General features: G+C 40.5%; 2 protein-coding genes and 1 pseudogene across 2 annotated transcripts; all 3 read left to right on the forward strand.

The window, feature by feature from the left end:
- Positions 1 to 2,154: 2,154 nt before the first annotated feature.
- LOC115026642 (E3 ubiquitin-protein ligase TRIM63 pseudogene) lies at positions 2,155 to 3,171 on the forward strand (annotated as a pseudogene).
- Positions 3,172 to 11,637: 8,466 nt separating this feature from the next.
- cops8 (COP9 signalosome subunit 8) lies at positions 11,638 to 20,183 on the forward strand. The gene is made up of 7 exons (XM_029458843.1): positions 11,638 to 11,793; positions 12,667 to 12,737; positions 12,981 to 13,029; positions 13,281 to 13,413; positions 18,526 to 18,633; positions 18,785 to 18,847; positions 19,617 to 20,183. The coding sequence occupies exons 1-7, from the start codon at positions 11,701 to 11,703 to the stop codon at positions 19,694 to 19,696; spliced, it is 597 nt and encodes a 198-aa protein (XP_029314703.1). The 5' UTR covers positions 11,638 to 11,700; the 3' UTR covers positions 19,697 to 20,183.
- LOC115026168 (E3 ubiquitin-protein ligase TRIM63-like) lies at positions 14,603 to 16,438 on the forward strand. Its single transcript, XM_029458842.1, has one exon. It carries the CDS (start codon positions 14,804 to 14,806, stop codon positions 15,836 to 15,838), a length of 1,035 nt encoding a protein of 344 aa, XP_029314702.1. The 5' UTR covers positions 14,603 to 14,803; the 3' UTR covers positions 15,839 to 16,438.
- Positions 20,184 to 20,366: the final 183 nt, after the last annotated feature.

Consider the following 20,366-nt stretch of genomic DNA (forward strand, 5'->3'; position numbering starts at 1 on the left):
CCCCGTCGTTGGGACAATTAAGGGATTCTATTCTGACACTGATTTATTTTTCACAGGCTCCAGGGGGATTGCAACACCTCAAGTGTACGACTGCAGCTGCTGTCACTGTATTTATCATTAATGACATGTAAGTGAGTCCGGGTATGTCTTCAGTAGCTGCCGGGGTTCCCCTCCTTTCTCTTCACTGTTTTGTTAAGGGTTAATAGATTAATTTGCTTCCATTTGTTTTGCTTGATGTTTTGTCTATTCGTTTTACTCCTGCTGTCCTTTCAAAGTAAAAAAAAACCCAAAGCATACTTAATTTCAAGGGGGTGCCCTTTTCCTATACATCTTGCATTGTCTCAACTGTTGATATGGTTCCCACAGGAATAAGGGCAGGTATCTCTGGAAACGGATTCCACAAGCAATAAAATCTGGTAAGCATGATAAATATATGGAGACATTGCTAAGGAATTACTATCGAAAGCCATTTCATTATGATACATTCATATATATATATATTTATATATGAATATTTGTGTCCATGTATGGTTATGTATATACTGTGATTCAATATCCCAAGTATTTTGGGTGCCTGCTCTTTACAGTAGCATAACAACCACTGCCTTGTCAAGTGTAGCTCACTACACATTTTTTAAATGCCTTTCTGCTGTTGATTACAGCAAACCTGAATTGACATCTATTTGGGCTGTTGGCCAACGCTTTGGCAGCGAGACTTTCCAGGGATCTACCAACCCATCGCTGCTTTCCAATGGTCAAGAGAAATATCTCGTCATGGAGGCCCTTCGAGGTAAAACAAAAATGAAGTCTATCTGACTTTAGCTTTTTAAGATTATTTCAAACACTTGATAACATGATATTTACACATTTAGCTCTGGGGAAACTAGCAGAATTCCCTATGGGGAATTGAAGTGAATATAATGTATTTACTTCCTCTGATGATTTTTCATCAAATCAGCAGGGGGACCACATGAAAAGCTATGCTGCAACCAAGGGAAATTATCGAATTTGACTGTTCATAACTCTTTTTAATTCCAGCTAAAGGCTTATGTTATCATGAAGTCTAGTTCAAAGGGTTGTAATGTTGTTTGCAGTGTGTTGTGCAAGTTTGTATCATGTGATGGTTACCTGTGCAAAGGTTATAAGACTAGCTTCTCCCTCTGTTACGGTACTCGTGTTGATCGCCAGGATGCTGACGTACAATAGGTCATGAGACACTTAGGGAAAACATTGATTAGAATATCCTGATTAATGTAAGAAGTTAAGAGGTTGTGAATCTAATGCAAACATTTTACTCTTTAGAAGATTTTCATAAAGTAGTTTTAAACAAAGCAGCTAATCTTCCTATAAATAAATTACCTTTTATAATAAAGTTCTTATTAGCAAGTAGATGGTATTTACTCTATACACTTCTATGACGTTTGTGCAAGAGAACATTTTACAGTACCAATCAACCACTCCTACCACAAGCAACTCGCAAGTCCCAACAGTTTATTGTCATAAACGTGCCATAAATATTAGGCTTAATGAGATGTCATCATCATCTAAACAGTCAATTCACTATTGATTACTACAATTGGTGATTTAAAGTTAGACATTAATGTCAAAAGTATATGACAAAGTTATTCATTTCTTGTAGCAACTAAACAGTTTATATAAATGGCAAACTAGTTAATTAACAACAAATTAAAGGAGATAAAACGTTCAAAAAAACACAGGAGTGCAAGGATGTGACATCATTGACTGTTTTACCAATGGATTGAGCTCCCACTCCAGCTGAGCCGGTACAAGGACCCTGGTGTCTCTGTCCAGTCCACCACTTCCGTCACGAGATGGAGAGGGGAATAGTGCCTCTGGGACAAGTGACACATGCAGCACTGAGTAGGAGGGGCCATTTCTGTGAAAAGATCCCAAGGCAGCAAGCAGGCAGGAATGTGTGGACTGGGTTGGTGGAAAGGATCAGATGTCACCAGCTGTGAGGGGGTGGTTATAAAGGACAAAGCTGCCAGCTCTCAGTCAGATAGATACCAGCATTTTGAAAAGTAACTGACACACTGAGGATAAGTTTGCGGAGTGTGACTGATTTTTTTTGGTTACTTTTTAATCAAACGGAGAGGGAGGTTTGTAGTAACTGTAGGCAGAGACTCTTCCATTATGGACGTTCAGAGGACAGGATCTATGGTTCGGCCCCGAGGCCCCATGGATAGCTAGAGAAGCCGCTGAGGCTGCCCATCTGCTGGACATGTTCACCACCCGTGGTCATCCTGCCCTGCAGCACAACTTGTGTCGTAGTTGTGACAGTGACCTATACGACGCGCGAACCCATACCGGCTTCTCTGGTGGCGTCTTTCGCTGTCCTACCTGCCGTTTCGAGGTTGTAACTTGACCGCCATGGTGTGCATGGGCTCCGCGTAACCTATTGGTAAAAATTATCGACCCTTATAAGCAGCAGCAAGAAGGCAGTGGAAGCACAGAAACCCCTGAAGCTAAAGAATCCAAAGAGCCGATGTGCAAGAACACGGGATGAGAAAATCAACATCTATTGCACTACCTGCCAGGTACCCACCTGCTCCATGTGCAAAGTGTTTTGGCCAGCATAAGGACTGTGACGGTGGCACCTTAGCAAGTGTTTACCAGACCCAGAAGGGTGAACTGATAGTAATGCTATCGATACTCCTGGTGGCTAGCAATGGCCGCCTGCAGGCCCTGCTCAACCGAGGGAAGATGCCCTGCCGTTGCTGGCAGGACAATGCTCAGCGTGCTAAGCAAGGGCTAGCTGAACGCTTGACCGCTATATGCTGTCCTGGAAGAGCGCAAGACGTCGTGTACTAGACCAGATTGGTAAAGAGCCAAGATGAAAAGGTGGCAGCTCTGCGTGCACTGGCTCAACGTTGCGGTGAACGACTGCAGACGAGTTCAGTGCTCACAGTACGGCTGTGAGGGCGCTGGAGCAGGGTGGTGCTGCTGAGTTTATGTTGGCCCAAGGGCCTCATCACGCAGACAAAGAGCCAGATAATGCTCGCTGGGGGAAGATAGGCCAGAGCCAGGCTTCGAGAAGTGGACACTTCACTTGTCAAAAGAGCATGTTCCAACAGTCCTGGCAAAAATGGACTTTGGAGTTGTTGATGATGAGTGATTTGAGGAGGCAGGGAAGAGGAGGAGGAGGAATAATGAAAATTGAACTAGTACGGATTTGTAGGAGGAAATACTGTAACACAGCGCTTTTTGAAGGTTTTGACACAATTGTTTATGGCAGGACGCATTTGATGTTTGAAAGAAAACTCAAGGTTATGGTGGATGTGGGCGGCTGCCCATCACTTTCAGTGCAATATTTTAATGTCCCTATCATTCTGTTTCTTAACTTTTTTATACTTTTGTACTTCAAGCCAATTAAATGGAGAATTGGTCTACATAAATGGATATAAAATGTCTGAAGATTGATAACACATTGTTTTCCCATATGTAGCTTATGAAATAGTTATTTGTTGTTTTTCTCACTTTGTAAACTTTAGTTGATTGGTGATCAGCTGATCGCCTGTAATCACCAAATCTGTCTTCATGAATGTGGAATAAAGCTGCATGAAGTTAAGCACCTATTTGCTTTATTTGCTAAAAAAACATGACATTTAAGGGAACATAAAAACGACCCGATTATTTTGGTTCGTATGGATTTTGTGCTCCAACAAATATTTCCCAGTCCATGCTGTTACTTGGCTATAGGCTGTATTTAAAAAAAAGCCCTTGCCATGTCCTGTTGCTTGCCTTTGCTGTGTTAAAAGTGGGGGCTATTTTAGAGGTGAGAGGGTGAGAAATGATAGCGGCCTTGGAATAGACTCAGCGGAGGACAGGCCAGGTCCTGTTTTCCTCGATAAAACTCCCGTCCTCCCACTCATGGACGTCTTGTTCAGCAGCCCCAACCAACTTGCAGTGTCAGAGGGCATGCTAGAAAAGGCGCGTCCAGTTGCCACACGAGTCATCTCCTAGCGGTTCAAAAGCCATGGTAAAAATACATGTCTGCCTGGGGACTGGGTTAAAAAAGCCCCTGGAGGACTTGCGGCTGAGTTGGGAGCACATTTGCTCAGAGCCTCATTCTTTTCTAAATACGAGGCTGTTCAGGTGGAAGGGAGTTGTTCCAACACAAGAAGCAGTTTTATGCACTTTGAGTTGTATTATTTATAGGGAGGGGGAAAAAAACTTCGCGTCAGTTTCCTCTATAGTCCTTATCAATGGTGAGGCACGACCAATGACAAAAACTATAGTTAGTTTCCATCCACTTCTTTCTTGGAACCAACCATTAAAAGAGTCTAAATAAGTGACTGCAGATATTACTCTTACAACCAAAACTTTGATTAAAACCATAACAAAATGAAGTAGTAATTGATGCATGAACGCTGCCTTGATTTACATTTTTCAAGTAATTGCTTTCAGCCCTTCCTCTTTTGGAAGAAAAGCTAAATAACGGGAGAACAGGAAGCCCTCTGGACAGTTAGCAATGGGAATGCTCTTGACAAACATCCGGCCTCCACCCACAGCGGTCTTTTCAATCCCACTGTTTATTGTTACTGCGGCACAGCACTGACGTTGGTACACACAAAACCCGTTGCTAGGCTATTAAAACATGAAAGGCCACAACCCTGAGGCATTTACGTGATAGCTGCAGAGAGCAAGCAGCAAATGCATTCGTGTATGTTGTCATTGTGTTGTGAGGCCCTGTCACGCTTAAACGTGTATCTACCACAAAACAACTGCACCATGTCAAGTAGGGGGAGATCAATGTCTGCCAGCTTTGACATTTGGAAGCTAAGCCGGTGCCTGTTGATTAAGACTCAGTGGTTGTAGTGTAAGCACTGACAGCACAAACGTCCATGATTCATCTTTAGAAGCTTCATTACATGATCTATTTTAAGTATTCTTGAAATGGAAAATCCGTAATTTGGTATGTTTTAGCCTATCATTACGACATCAAAGATTACCTAACAACAAATGCACCATTTGTTTTAAAAATTCCTTAGATGTTAAAGGCAGACTACATAGTTTTAGTTTGGTTTATTTGGCAGCTTCATTTTATTCAATCCCAATACCAACTCCTGTCATGTTTGTAAAATAGTTGAGAACTGTGTTTGTTGTGGTGAGAGGGAAGCCAACTTCATAAACTAAAACACACAATACCATAAGCAAAGTTAAGATGGAACATTGCAAGCACAGGAAAAAACATGTAAACACTTTAGAAGGGCTCTAGGGGAGCGCAGTCCTCTGCAATAGGCTGTTTCCATCAGTGAAACATAATGAGTGTATCGCTCCGGATTTGGATCTGCTCCAACGTAATGATTCATCCTTTTGGCCCATGCCTGCATCCTTCCACCAAGTCTCATGAAACCAAACCCAGTAGTTTTCGGTGTCTGCTTGACAGACGAAAAACTCAACAAACCCAACAGAAACACTCTCTTGGTGAGTGGTAAAAATGCCAGCACTGACTTGACATTATACCAAACGGAGGTCACCCTGACTGCTTAATGATTATAGAGCAAGAGTACTGTTTAATGTTTTTTAAGGCAGCCCATGGCTTCAAAACCCGACCTGTTCACTTTGATTGATTGTTTACTCACTGTGCAGAAACCTCGGGATCGTTTCCAATTAGAGTACTTTATTCACAAAGAAACACGACTTTTATCCATACCATGACATTGCATAAACAACTAAAGTGTATATGTTAGTTCACAGAAGTTGCGTTGCCCCTGTTAATGTATGCACTTTAAACTAGAACCAAGAGCACTGTTTTAGCAGTAGACAGTTGCCTGTATCGATATGAATTTCACTGTGTTGATGTGTCCTGTCACAGGAGAGCAAACGGCAAAGGCGCGTAAGCTGTGCCCTAGTGGCATTCCTTTCCCCCCTACGGCTTATACCCAACGGTTCCATGCAGCAGATGATTTGCTGCCTTTGGTGGGTGTACTCTGTGGAAGAGGCAGTAAAGGGTAATAAGATTACATTTACAAGAGGAAATGTACATATCATCACTGTATTGTTATTAAAGAATGTGCTAATGCATGCTAATTCATGACATAACATTTTTACATGTGCTTGATGAGGCTATGTTTTCTTCTCCTTTACCACTTGTCTTCATCCAACAGGTGTGGTCAGCCAGGGCTGGCAAGGGCAGGACCCCGCCCACCAGGATGGTGATGCCCAAAAAGGCAGGTAGGTGGCAGTATTGCATCTTTCATCTGTACCCAATCTGTGCTGTTGTCTCTTCATGATTATTCCTGCGCCACTTCCGCTGCTCTTCTCTGATATTTTATCAGGACGCACATAAAAAATGTTGATGGAGGCAGGGATTTAAGAAAGACTGATAATTTTTATTTTCCTGGTGGAATCTCGTGAAATGTTGTCAACGTCATATCTACAAAAAGTTCCCTCAATTCATCCCCCCTTCTTTCTTTTCTTCTCCGTTTCTCTCACCACATCCTCACACCTGTCCTCAAGAGTCCTGGTTTGATCATGCTCGAATGAGAAAACTTATGATTACAGTCAAGGAGGGAGGTTGTGGTATGTCACTGCTATCTGAGGATATTTGACTGCAAGCATCTGCTGCGCCAGTCCGGTGCAACTCGCAACCCCTCACCATTAATCCTCTCATGCTGCTCCCCCCCTCCCCTGCCCACAGCACCCACTGATAAGGCTGGTTATTTTGTTGGAGAGTTGATCTACACAGGAAATCACTTCTGGTGGGAAGCGTAAAATGTAATGCCTCTCAGTTGAGGTCTCACAGGCCATGGGGAGACTAGTTAGGTAGCATCCGGGAGGAAGCGGCGAGTGCAGATGTCAACATGTGATTAAAACCACCTGCTGAGTCAGCTTGAGTGGGAAACGGGGAGATTTGTAGAAGATCAAATGTGCTGGCACAAAGAGGAATCCCCCTCTGATCAACCTCTCCTCCTCCGTCTCTTTCTCCTACTCAACAGATACTCCCCCGGTCTCATTGGTTCCAAATGAAAAGCAGTTGGCCAGACTCACACGACTACGTGGCTTCTCGAGAGAACTGATAACTAACCACCACCAATGCCAACCCTTTCACTCGCTTGGATACCAGAGGGAGGAGAATGCAAGTTTGGATAGGACTTCGTTCCTCCAGTCCCCCTCTGATAGAGATGTACTCATTTTGCATGAGTGCTGCAAGCTGCTTCTCCAAGAACCTGCCTATTAAGTTCATCCATTCATATAGCTCCCATGTTCATTAATTAAGCTAACACATCTTGCAGACACAATGTTGTATTTTATATTCTTTTGTTCTTTTGCTCGCTGTAACCACAGATTGTAGAGAGTGGGTCTAGTAGTTTAAAGGAGAAATATGTTTCTTTATCACTCACTCTCCTAAATACGAAATACCCAGATAGTATGTACAGATGTCTCTCCAAGGTTGTCCCCAAACAAGTTGTCAGGTAACAGAAGGCTTGGTATGCATCCGTGTGTGGATTTCAGACCTCATATTGAAAAGTATGTTTTTTGACTGGTGAATAAATATTAGGCTGTTTCTAAATTAAGACTCTTGTATTTCTTATATTGAGAGTTTTTAGAGAGCAGGCGTGGGCTCACTCAAGGATGATTTTAATAAATTTAAATATATTGGCATTTGGGGATTATCTACGGAAGAGTATTGGGGCCAAAGACATGCAAGGAAACAAAACTGCATTTCGAAAAGTAACTTTTGACACTCAAAGTAAATGTTAGCGTTGGCGTATGTCAGAAAGTCCAACTTTACTTTCAACATTTCGACTTTATTCTCAAAATGCAAAAAAGAAAGAAAGAATTTCCTCCTAATGTTCTCCTTTAGCTCTGTGCCCTAATACTCTTACCGTACTTACCACTGTCAATTTATTCCGTGAATTGAGGTTTGATGTTTCCTGGGCCTGGCATTCAACACTTCACCATACATGGGGAGGAAAAATAACGAGGTAAGGTTACATCTTATGCTGGTTGTTCGAGCCACATTAGCCCCCAGTTGTAACTTGACATTAAGTCCATGTAATTCACAATCGAAGCTATTTGGTAGCCCACATGTGACTGCACAAACATTCATGTTGTTTCATGATTAAACATAAACTCATTACAATGGAGAAGCCAGAACTAGAAGCCAATTCGGTGGTTCGTCCTTGTTAAGCTATTTAGTCCAATCAAGGCTAATGTCTCTGTTGTTTTTTTTTAATATTCAGGGGCTTTTTGCACTTTCAGTGATAGTGAGTTGCATCGGCTGCTTCACTAGAATATCAGAAATGTTTGGGTTTAAACACGTGTGACTCAAACTCATGACCCCGGCATGTGTTTAGAAGCACGCATTGGATGATGAACGGCACGGCGTGCCAAGAGTCAGTCAGCAGTGGTGTGAGCGTTGAGAAGGAATGACACCGATCACTCTTCTGTGTCCACCACAACGCCGAACTATATTTGTACACAGACTCACCCCACTAATCTGTGGACTGGATGAAATGTGGGACTGAAGTTGCAAGCCTGGGCTGGTACATCAATCATGATATCACGCTTAAAAAGTACATGTTTAACTGTATGAACCAACTGGCTTGTTGGCTAATCTACAAATAAGAATGTTACTAGACACAATATCCGATGGCATGATACAGATGGTGCTTTGTATGAGGCGTACGTTAACTAGCAATGCTTGCGCTGTTAGCATCGGTTGAGTTCTTAACCATTTTTAGTTGCCCGACCCTCCAGATGATTAGCGTTGGTTCTCTGCTCTTTCAACAGATGCGCAGGCACTTGTGGACTTTCCTTCTCCCCGACTCAGCACCTCTCGTGTCTGAGATGAGACCACAGCTCTGAATATAAACCACATTGAAAGCTACCAGCTAACGAGGAGATATTCTTATTAGCTGCGTAACACCAACGGACCCTAATAATTGCATTACATGGCAGCTCAGGCAGGTGGTATCAACTACATATCTGGTCGTCAAACAAAAAGGTATATAAATAACTGCTTGAGCCTCTATGTGCCATGATGGGAAATCCCAGCCTTGTGAGCCAGATGTTCATTTAGTAACACTTCTAGCCATTGTATTAATGATCACTTTAATTGTCAATAAATCATACAAAACTAGTTAATTTCCAGAATACCATAAATGTTTGGTACAGAAAACCTGATCTTTATCTGCAGTACATTGAAATATTAAAGTCGTGTGTGTGTTTAAAGTGTTGATATTGCTTACACTGACCTATTAAAATAGTATGGTTACATACGTGATTGTACAAGACATGTATGTATTCAATTAATTTGTTTATGATATAATATGAAACGTAAATATTTCACCTTTGTTCAAATTGTATTTTTTGGTTGTCAAGCATTTCTTTCCACAATATAAATGATACATGTGCGTCTAAGAGGGAAACCGGTTTGCCAAACATTATGATTGGTATGGTCCATTATTCTGATTGGTGTTGATTTACAAAAGAAAAAAAGGACGACAACGGGGGAGACGCTTCGCCATAACCTATTAAAAGTAATATATTAAGATGCGTGTGTTCTTAGATGACTGGCTAAAACGTATAGCACAATAAGCCTACGTCAGGAATCATTTTGTCAGAGTTGGAGTGTTGAATGTGAACTCAATAACTTACAAATATAAAGAACTAGGTGTACACAAATGTAAGAAAACACAGAAATGAGTATTAAAAGGTATTGAGCAGAATGCTAAATTGTCTGCTTTGGATTGAAATCAGTTCTAAGCACTTCGATGTACTTTACATCTGTGAAGAAAATGTTTTGTTTCACTCTTTGTATTTACACTGAAAGGTTACCCCACGCACACACACGACTTTGTTGAAGAAATCAATAAGCTATTTAATATATATGTATATATATATGTATGTATGTATGTATATATAATGTATATATATATATATATATATTATAACATACATACATACATAATATATACATAAACATATATATATATATATATATATATATATATGTATATATATATATATATACATACTAGCATACATATATATACATACATATATATATATATATGTATATATATATATATATATATATACATATATATATATATGTATGTATATGTATGTATGTATGTATGTATTATATATATATATACTACATACATACATAATACATTATATATACATATCTATATATATATATATATATATATGTATAATATATATATATATACATACATACATACATATATATACATATATATATATATATATATATATATGTATATATATATATATATATATATATATATATATATGTATGTATGTATGTATGTATGTATGCCTTTTACACTTTGTAAATCAATAATTTATCTTATTTGGTAAACATATTTCTAATGTTATTCACTGTGGAGAACAATGCTCCAAAAATAAATTGTGAATCTTAAAAAATGACTGACTGTATGCAATGTTTCCACATTAGATCAACACAAACATTTTAGTTGTCACCTGGGGGCACAGTATGGCACAAATTGAAGCATCTTAGAATTTTTTAAGAGGTTTCAGGAGCGGGTGTAACTTTATTTGGAAGAGGCTGTAGCAATTTACACAGCTTTGAAAAGCAAACATAAAGCTCCCACATTTGCTGTCATTAAAATTAAAGAAATGTATAGAAAACTCATTCCTAATGCCGGTTATGGGACCGAAAGCCTGAGAACAACAGGAAAGATGAAAACAGATGTATTCACCAAAACAACAACAATATACACACATTATAGTTCTGCCTATGGTACAAAGACATTTTCCAAAGCTGAGGGAAAATGTATGCAGTCATCAGCATCAAAGAAAAGGGGGAGATCAAAAAGGATTGAAGTACAGAAATCCCGGCACTGGCAGACAGTAGAGCATCATTAGTGAATTTAAGGAGAAAAGCAGTCTTTCTCAGCACTGCGGAGTTCACTAAGACCAGACTGAATTCAAAAATGCTTTTGTAATTTCTTAAAAATAAAACAATTAGCTAAAAATACTGAACCAGTGGATCACAACATGATTTTCACTTAAGGTCTTAATGTTCTCTCTATGTTTTCTCATTAACTGTCAGTCAATCTTGTTAGAAGTTTAGTGTAAGATCCAGTGTCCACACATTTTCACTGTGTGGATTTATAATAACTTAAGTTAGTGAGATTAACATGGATCCTGGAGTTATAAGATTTATTTAAGATCTCAAATGTGTATTAAACAAAAGTGGATATTTGATGAATGCAGACTTTATTTATCAACCTTTAAAAAAATAAATAATCAAAATTTTGTTTGTTTTTGATTTGGTGATCATCCACATACGAATCAGAATCCGGTTTATTGCCAAGAAGGTTTTCACATACTATAAATGAGCTTTGGTGTATTGGTGTCTAACACAACCACATTAACAACAATTAAAGTTAAATATAAAAGAAGGTATTGCAAAAATCAAGAAACCTACATATAGAATAGAAGAAAATTACAATAAATGTGCTTGCTTGATTTTATGGAATTTCCATGGGCTGTTATTTGAATTGTCTTGCACTGTGTCTGTGCTATAATTGAGTTGTGGTGTGTCGCTTGATTTAATATGTTGTTCGAGGTGGTGTGTAGATTCTGTCGTTTGTGTTTCGTCCACCTGAGGGCAGCAACACTCCTGACGTGCTGCTTATCCACTGTAACTAACATATACAGAAGAAGAAGTTCCCGATGCAACAGCTAGGCATCAACATGCCTGCTGCTGTGATTATGGAGGAAAATTATGATAAATTATTAGAGCAGTGTGAAGCTCAAGAGCTCGAGGTAAGCAATTCATCGCGAAATTGATTTTTTCCTGTGCCAACAGGCTTGATTGAAGGCTTGGTAGTAGTGTTCTTGACAGCTATCTCTTGACCAGTTTTAGCTAACAATATGGCTAACAAGCTAGCCAGTTTTCACTACTCTAACGCTGATTTTACTTTCATACACTATTACATTTACTTATGCTACGAGTTAGCTTTTAAGTGAACCAGTGCCATGCTAACAATGCTAACATAAACAGTAGATTTAGCGTTACTCTCTGCTTTAACTTCTACTATTAGCTGGCTAGTTAGCTAGCTTTAGATAGTCAGACATCTCTTCGTTGTGCTGGTAAACATAGCTAAGTTACAGCTAATACTGCAGTACTTTTTATTATTTAGGTTCTCATAAAGTAAATGTATTGCTTGGTTCATTGTGTGGCGTCAGGTAACCTTGTGACCGACCGATTACTGTAATACATTGTAAGGTAGGGAACCAAAGCTATAACATTAAGAGAAGCTAAGGAAATAATAACACAGTTTAACTCACTGGACGGTAAATGTTGTCTGTCGGAGGTACAGTCTGTAGCCAATGTCTGTTAGCGAATACTCTTTATAACATGAATTGTTAAGGGAAATAATTGCTTGGTTTTCTGCTAATATTTAACTTCTATGTTTAATATTACTGTGCAATATTCACTTTTTACAACTTTTTCTGTCAAGTGCAATATTCTCTTTTATAACTTTTGCAATTACACCGTCATGTGCGACTGTACTCATATTATTGTATTTTTATTCTATTTAATTGTGTACTCTCTTTGCTGTAACAATGTAAATTTCCCCGTCGTGGGACAATTAAAGGGATTCTGATTCTGACACCTGCATTTATTTTTCACAGGCTCCAGGGGGCATTGCAACACCTCAAGTGTACGCTCAGCTGCTGTCACTGTATTTACTTCATAATGACATGTAAGTGAGTCAGTGTATGTCTTCAGTAGCTGCCGGGGTTCCCCCCCTCTTTCTCTTCACTGTTTTTTGTTAAGGGTTAATAGATTAATTTGCTTCCATTTTTTTGCTTGATGTTTTGTCTATTCGTTGTACTCCTGCTGTCCTTTTCAAAGTAAAAAAAAACCCAAAGCATACTTAATTTCAAGGGGTGCCCTTGTTCCTATACATCTTGCATTGTCTAACTTGTTGATATGGTTCCCACAGGAATAATGGCAGGTATCTCTGGAAACGGATTCCACAAGCAATAAAATCGGTAAGCATGATAAAATATATGGAGACATTGCTAAGGAATTACTATCGAAAGCCATTTCATTATGATACATTCATATATATATATATTTATATATGAATATATTTGTGTCCATGTATGGTTATGTATATACTGTGATTCAATATCCCAAGTATTTTGGTGTGCCTGCTCTTTACAGTAGCATAACAACCACTGCCTTGTCAAGTGTAGCTCACTACACATTTTTAAAATGCCTTTCTGCTTGTTGATTACAGGCAAACCCTGAATTGACATCTATTTGGGCTGTTGGCCAACGCATTTGGCAGCGAGACTTTCCAGGGATCTACACAACCATCGCTGCTTTCCAATGGTCAGAGAATATTCTTCCAGTCATGGAGGCCCTTCGAGGTAACAACAAAAATGAAGTCTTATCTGACCTTTAGCTTTTAAGATTATTCAAACACTTGATAACATGATATTTACACATTTAGCTCTGGGGAAACTAGCAGAATTCCCTATGGGGAAATTGAAGTGAATATAATGTATTTACTTCCTCTGCATGATTTTATCATTCAAATCAGCAGGGGGACCACATGAAAAGCTATGCTGCAACCAAGGGAAAATTACTGAATTTGACTGTTCATAACTCCTTTTTAATTTCCAGCTAAAAGGCTTATCGTTATCATGAAGTCTAGTTCAAAGGGTTTAATGTGGTTGCAGTTGTTTGGGCAGTTGTATCATGTGATGGTTACCTTGTGCAAGAGTTATAAGAATAGCTTCTCCCTCTTGTTTACGGTACTTCGTGTTGATCTGCCATGGATGCTGACGTACAATAGGTCATGAGACACTTAGGGAAACATTGATTAGAATATCCTGATTAATGTAAGAAGTTAAGAGTGTTTGAATCTTAATGCAAACATTTTACTCTTTTAGAAAGATTTTCATAAAGTAGTTTTAAACAAAGCAGCTAATCTTCCTATAAATAAATTACCTTTATAATAAAGTTCTTATTAGCAAGTAGATTGGTATTTACTCTATACACTTTCTAATGACTGTTTGTGCAAAGATAACATTTTACAGTACCAATAACCACTGTACCACAAGCAACTCGCAAGTCCCAACAGTTTATTTGTCATAAACGTGCCATAAATATTAGGCTTAATGGAGATGTCATCATCATCTAAACAGTCAATTCACTATTGATTAATACAATTGGTTGATTTAAATTTAGACATTAATGTCAAAAGTATATGACAAAGTTATTTCATTTCTTGTAGCAAACTAAACAGTTTATATAAATGGCAAACTAGGTTAATTAACAACAAATTAAAGGAGATAAAACGTTCAAAACAACACAGGAGTCACAGGATGTTGACATTGACTTGTTTACCAATTGGATTGAGCTCCCACTCTCAGCTGAGCCGGTCACATGGACCCTGGTTGTCTCTGCTCAGTCCACCACTTCCGTCACTGATGGAGAGGGGACATAGTGCCCTCTGGGACAAGTGACACATGCAGCACTGAGTAGGAGGGGGCCATTTCTGTGAAAAGATCCCAAGGCAGCAAGCAGGCAGGAATGTGTGGACTGGTTGGTGGAAAGGATCAGATGTCACCAGCTGTGAGGGGCTGGTATAAAGGACAAAGCTGCCAGCTCTCAGTCAGAATAGATACCAGCATTTGACAAGTAACTGCACACACTGAGGATAAGTTTGCGGAGTGTGACTGATTTTTTTTGGTTACTTTTTTAATCTAACGGAGAGGGAGGTTTGTAGTAACTGTAGGCAGAGACTCTTCCATTATGGACGTTCAGAGGACAGGATCTATGGTTCGGCCCCCGAGCCCCATGGATAGCCTAGAGAAGCAGCTGAGCTGCCCCATCTGCCTGGACATGTTCACCAAACCCGTGGTCATCCTGCCCTGCCAGCACAACTTGTGTCGTAGTTGTGCCAGTGACCTCTACGACTCGCGCAACCCATACCGCTTCTCTGGTGGCGTCTTTCGCTGTCCTACCTGCCGTTTCGAGGTTGTACTTGACCGCCATGGTGTGCATGGGCTCCAGCGTAACCTATTGGTAGAAAATATTATCGACCTCTATAAGCAGCAGCAAGAAGGCAGTGGAAGCACAGAAACCACCCTGAAGCCTAAAGAATCCAAAGAGCCGATGTGCCAAGAACACGAGGATGAGAAAATCAACATCTATTGCACTACCTGCCAGGTACCCACCTGCTCCATGTGCAAAGTGTTTGGCCAGCATAAGGACTGTGAGGTGGCACCTTTAGCAAGTGTTTACCAGACCCAGAAGGGTGAACTGAGTAATGCTATCGATACTCTGGTGGCTAGCAATGGCCGCCTGCAGGCCCTGCTCAACCAGATGGAAGATGCCTGCCGTGCTGTGCAGGACAATGCTCAGCGTGCTAAGCAAGGGCTAGCTGAACGCTTTGACCTGCTATATGCTGTCCTGGAAGAGCGCAAGACCGTTTTACTAGACCAGATTGGTAAAGAGCAAGATGAAAAGGTGGCAGCTCTGCGTGCACTGGCTCAACGTTACGGTGAACGACTGCAGACGAGTTCAGTGCTCACAGATACGGCTGTGAGGGCGCTGGAGCAGGGTGGTGCTGCTGAGTTTCTGTTGGCCTCCAAGGGCCTCATCACGCAGACCAAAGATGCAGCTAAATGCTCGCTGGGGGAAGATAGGCCAGAGCCAGGCTTCGAGAAGATGGACCACTTCACTTTGTCAACAGAGCATGTTCAAACAGTCCTGGCAAAAATGGACTTTGGAGTTGTTGATGATGATGAATTTGAGGATGCAGAGGAAGAGGAGGAGGAGGAATAATGAAAATTGAACTAGTTACGGATTTGTAGGAAATACTGTAACACATGCTTTTTGAAGGTTTTTGACACAATTGTTTATGGCAGGGACTGCATTTGATGTTGAAAGAAATCCAAGGTTATGGTGGATGTGGGCGGCTTGCCCATACTTTCAGTGCAATATTTTAATGTCCTATTCATTCTGTTTCTTAACTTTTTTTATACTTTTGTACTTCTAAGCCAATTAAATGGAGGAATTGGTCTACATAAATGTTAATATAAAATGTCTGAAGATTGATAACACATTGTTTTCCTCATATGTAGCTTATGGAAATAGTTATTTGTGTTTTTCTCACTTTGTCAAACTTTATGTTGAATTGGTGATCAGCTGATCCGCCTGTAATCACCAAATCTGTCTTCAATGAAATGTGGAATAAAGCTGCATGAAGTTAAGCACCTATTTGCTTTATTTGCTAAACTAAAACATGACATTTAAGGGAACATAAAAACGACCCAGTATTATTTTGGTCGTATGGATTTTGTGCTTCCAACTAAATATTTCCCAGTCCATGCTGCTCTTACTTGGCTATAGGCTGTATTTAAAAATAAAAGCCCTTGCCATGTCCTGTCTGCTTTGCCTTTGCTGGTTAAAAGTGGGGGCTATTTTTAAGAGGTGAGAGGGTGAGAAATGATAGCGGCCTTGGAATAGACTCAGCGGAGGACAGGCCAGGTCCTGTTTCTCCTCGATAAAACTCCCGTCCTCCCACTCATGGACGTCTTGTTCAGCAGCCCCAACCCAACTCTGCAGTGTCAGAGGGGCATGCTAAGAAAGGCCGGTCCAGTTGCCACACGAGTCATCTCCTAGCGGTCAAAAGGCCATGGTAAAAATACATGTCTGCCTGGGGACTGGGTTACAAAAAGCCCCTGGAGATGACTTGCTTGGCTGAGTTGGGAGCATTTGCTCAGAGTCCTCATTTCTTTTCTAATACGCAGGCTGTCAGGTGGAAGGGAGTTGTTCCAACACAAGAAGCAGTTTTATGCACTTTGAGTTTTTTATTATTTATAGTGAGGGGGAAAAAACTTGGTCAGTTTCCTCTATAGTCCTTTATCAATGGTGAGGCACGACAATGACAAAACTATAGTATTTCATCCACTTCTTTCTGGAACCACACCATTAAAAGAGTCTAAATAATGACTGCAGATATTACTCTACAACCATAACTTTGATTAAAACCATAACAAAATGAAGTAGTAATTGATGCATGAACGCTGCCTTGATTTACATTTTCAAGTTAATTCTTTCAGCCCTTCCTCTTTTTGGGAAAAGTACAATAACGGGGAGAACAGGAAGCCCCTTGGACAGTAGAATGGGAAAGTGCTCTTGACAAATCTCCGGCCTCCCCCTCACAGCTGTCTTTTCTCATCCCACTTGTTATTGTTACTGCTGCAACAGACTGACTGTTGGTACACACAAAACCGTTGCTAGGCTATAAAACATGAAAGGCCACAACCCTGAGGCATTTACGTGATAGCTGCAGGAGCAGCAGCAAATGCATTCAGATGTATGTTGTCCCATGCTGTTGTGAGGCCCTGTCACGCTTAAACGTTATCTCCACAAACAACAGCACCATGTCAAAGTCAGGGGAGATCAATGTGCCAGCTTTGACATTTTGGAAGCCTAAGCCGGTGCCTGTTGATTAAGACTTCATGGTTTGTAGTGTAAGCACTGCACAGCATCAAACGTCCATGATTCATCTTTAGAATGCTTCATTTAACATGATCTATTTTTAAGTATTCTTGATAATGGAAAATCCTAATTTGGTATTTGTTTTAGCTCATCATTATCGAATCAAAGATTACCTAACAACAAATGCACCATTTGCTTTAAAACTTCCTAGATGTTAAAGGCAGACTACAATAGTTTTTAGTTTGGAATGGCTTAATTTTATTTCAATCCCAAACCAACTCCTGTCAGTTGTTAAATAGTTTGAGACTGTGTTTGTGGTGAGAGGAAGCCACTTCATAAACTCAAACACACAATTACCATAAGCAAATGTTAAGATGGAACATTTGCAAGCACAGGAAAAAACATGTAAACTAGAAGGGCTCTCGGGGAGCGCAGTCCTCTGCTAAGGCTGTTTCCATCAGTGAAACATAATGCGTGTATCCGCTCCGTGATTTGGATCTGCTCCAAAATGTAATGAATTCATCCTTTTGGCCCATGCTGCATCCTTCCACCAAGTCTCATGAAAACCAACCAGTAGTTTTCTGTTGTCCTGCTGACAGACAGACAACAAATCAACAAACCCAACAGAAAACAACTCTCTTGGTGGAGGTAAAAATGCAGCACTGACTTGACATTATACCAAACGAAGTCACCTCTGACTGCTAATGATTATAGCAGAGTACTGTTTAATGTTTTTTTAAAGCAGCCCCTGGCTTCAAAACCCCGACCTGTCACTCTTGATTGATTGTTACTCACTGTGCAGAACCTCCGGGGCTGTTTCCAATTAGCTACTTTATTCACAAGAAACACGACTCTTAAATTCCATGACATTGCATAACAACTAAAGTGTATATGTTAGTTCACAGTAAGTTGCTGTTGCCCCTGTACTGTATGCACTTTAAATAGAACCAGAGCACTGTTTTAGCATGTATGCATGTTGGCCTGTATCTGATATGAATTTCACTGTGTTGATGTGTCCTTCACAGAGAGCACACGGCAAAGGGCGTACAGTCTAGTGGCCCAGGCATACACTTCCATCGCAGCAGATGATTTTGCTGCCTTTGTGGGGTACTCTGTGGAAGAGGCAGTAAAGGGTAAGATTACATTTACACAGGAAATGTCATATCATCACTGTTATTGTGTATAAAGAATGTGTAATGCAGCTAATTTCCATGACATAACCTTTTCTACATGTGCTGATGAGGCTGTTTTCTTCTCCTTTACCACTTCTGTCTTCATCCACAGGTGTGGTCAGCCAGGGCTGGCAGGCAGACCCCGCCACCAGGATGGTGATGCCCAAAAAGCCCGGTAGGTGGCAGTATTGCTCTTTTCATCTGTACCCATCTGTGCTGTTGTCTCTTCATGATTATTCCTGCGCCCACCTTCCCGCTGCTCTTCTCTGATATTTTATCAGACGCACATAAAAATGTTGAGAGCAGGGATTTAAGAAAGACTGATAATTTTTTATTTTCCTGGAATCTCGTGAAATGTTGTCTAACGTCCATATCTCCAAAAGTTCCCTCATTCATTCCTTTTCTTTTCTTCTCCTGTTTTCTCACCACATCCTCACATGTCCTCAAGAGTCCTGGTTTGATCTATGCTCGAAGAGAAACTTATTGATTAACAGTCAAGGAGGAGGTTGTGGTATGTCCTGCTATCTGAGATATTTTGCTGAAGCATCTGCTGCGCACATGTCCGGTGCAACTCGCCAACCCCCTCACCATTAATCCTCTCATGTCTGCTCCCCCCCTCCCCTGCCCCACAGCACCACTGGGACTTAATGGTGCTTGGTTATTTTGGTTGGAGAGTTGATCTCACACAGGAAATCATTCTGGTTGGGAAGCGTAAAATGTAATGCTCTCCAGGTTGAATGTCTCACAGGCCCATGGGGAGACTGTAGGTAGTGTAGATCCGGGGAAGCGGCGAGTGCAGATGTCAACAGTGTGATTAACTTAACCTGCTGAGTCAGTCTTGAGTTGGAACCGGGGAGATGTAAGAAGATCAATGGTGCTTGGCACAAAGAGGAATCCCCCTCTGACTCAACCTCTCCTCCTCCGTCTCTTTCTCCTCTCAACAGATCCTCCCCCGGTCTCATTGGTTCCAAATGAACAGCAGTTGGCCAGACTCACCGACTACGTGGCTTTCCTCGAGAACTGATAACTCACCACCACCACTGCCACCCTTTCACTCGCTTGGTACAGAGGGAGAATGCAAGTTTGGATAGACTTTTCCTCCAGTCCCACTCTCTGATAGAGATGTACCATCATCTTGCATGAGTGCTGCAAGCTCTTCTCCAAGACCTGCCTATTTAAGTTCATCCATTCATATAGCTTCCCCTGTTCATTCATAAGCTAACACATCTTTCAGACACAATGTTGTATTATATTCTTTTTTTCTTTTGCTCGCTGTAACCCACCAGATGTAGAGATGTGGGTCTGAGTTTAAAGGAGAAATATGTTTCTTATCACTCACTCTCCTAACATAGAAATACACAAGCTAGTATGTACAGATGTCCTCTCTCAAGGTTGTCCCCAAACAAGTTGTCAGGTAACAGAAGGCTTGGTATGCATCAGTGTGTGGATTTCAGACCTCATATTTTGAAAAGTATGTTTTGACTGGTGAATAAATATTTAGCTGTTTCTAATTAAGAATTCTTGTATTTCTTATATTGAAGAGTTTTTAGAGAGCAGGCTGGGCTCACTCAAGGATGTTTAATAATTAAATATATTTGGCATTTGGGGATTATCTACGGAAGAGTATTGGGGCCAAAGCATGCAAGGAAAAAAACATGCATTTCGAAAATGTAACTTTTGACACTAAATGTAAA

Source organism: Cottoperca gobio, chromosome 21 (genome assembly GCF_900634415.1).
Source record: "Cottoperca gobio chromosome 21, fCotGob3.1, whole genome shotgun sequence".
NCBI lineage: Eukaryota > Metazoa > Chordata > Actinopteri > Perciformes > Bovichtidae > Cottoperca > Cottoperca gobio.

Bases quoted from the DNA above. Each gene is read 5' to 3' on its own strand.
- cops8 (XM_029458843.1), top strand. From the start codon at position 11,701: ATGCAACAGCTAGGCATCAACATGCCTGCTGCTGTGATTATGGAGGAA. The intron at 12,738-12,980 runs GTAAGTGAGTCA...TGGTTCCCACAG, and splicing joins TATTTACTTCATAATGACAT to GAATAATGGCAGGTATCTCT. The intron at 13,414-18,525 runs GTAACAACAAAA...TGTCCTTCACAG, and splicing joins AGTCATGGAGGCCCTTCGAG to AGAGCACACGGCAAAGGGCG.
- LOC115026168 (XM_029458842.1), top strand. From the start codon at position 14,804: ATGGACGTTCAGAGGACAGGATCTATGGTTCGGCCCCCGAGCCCCATG.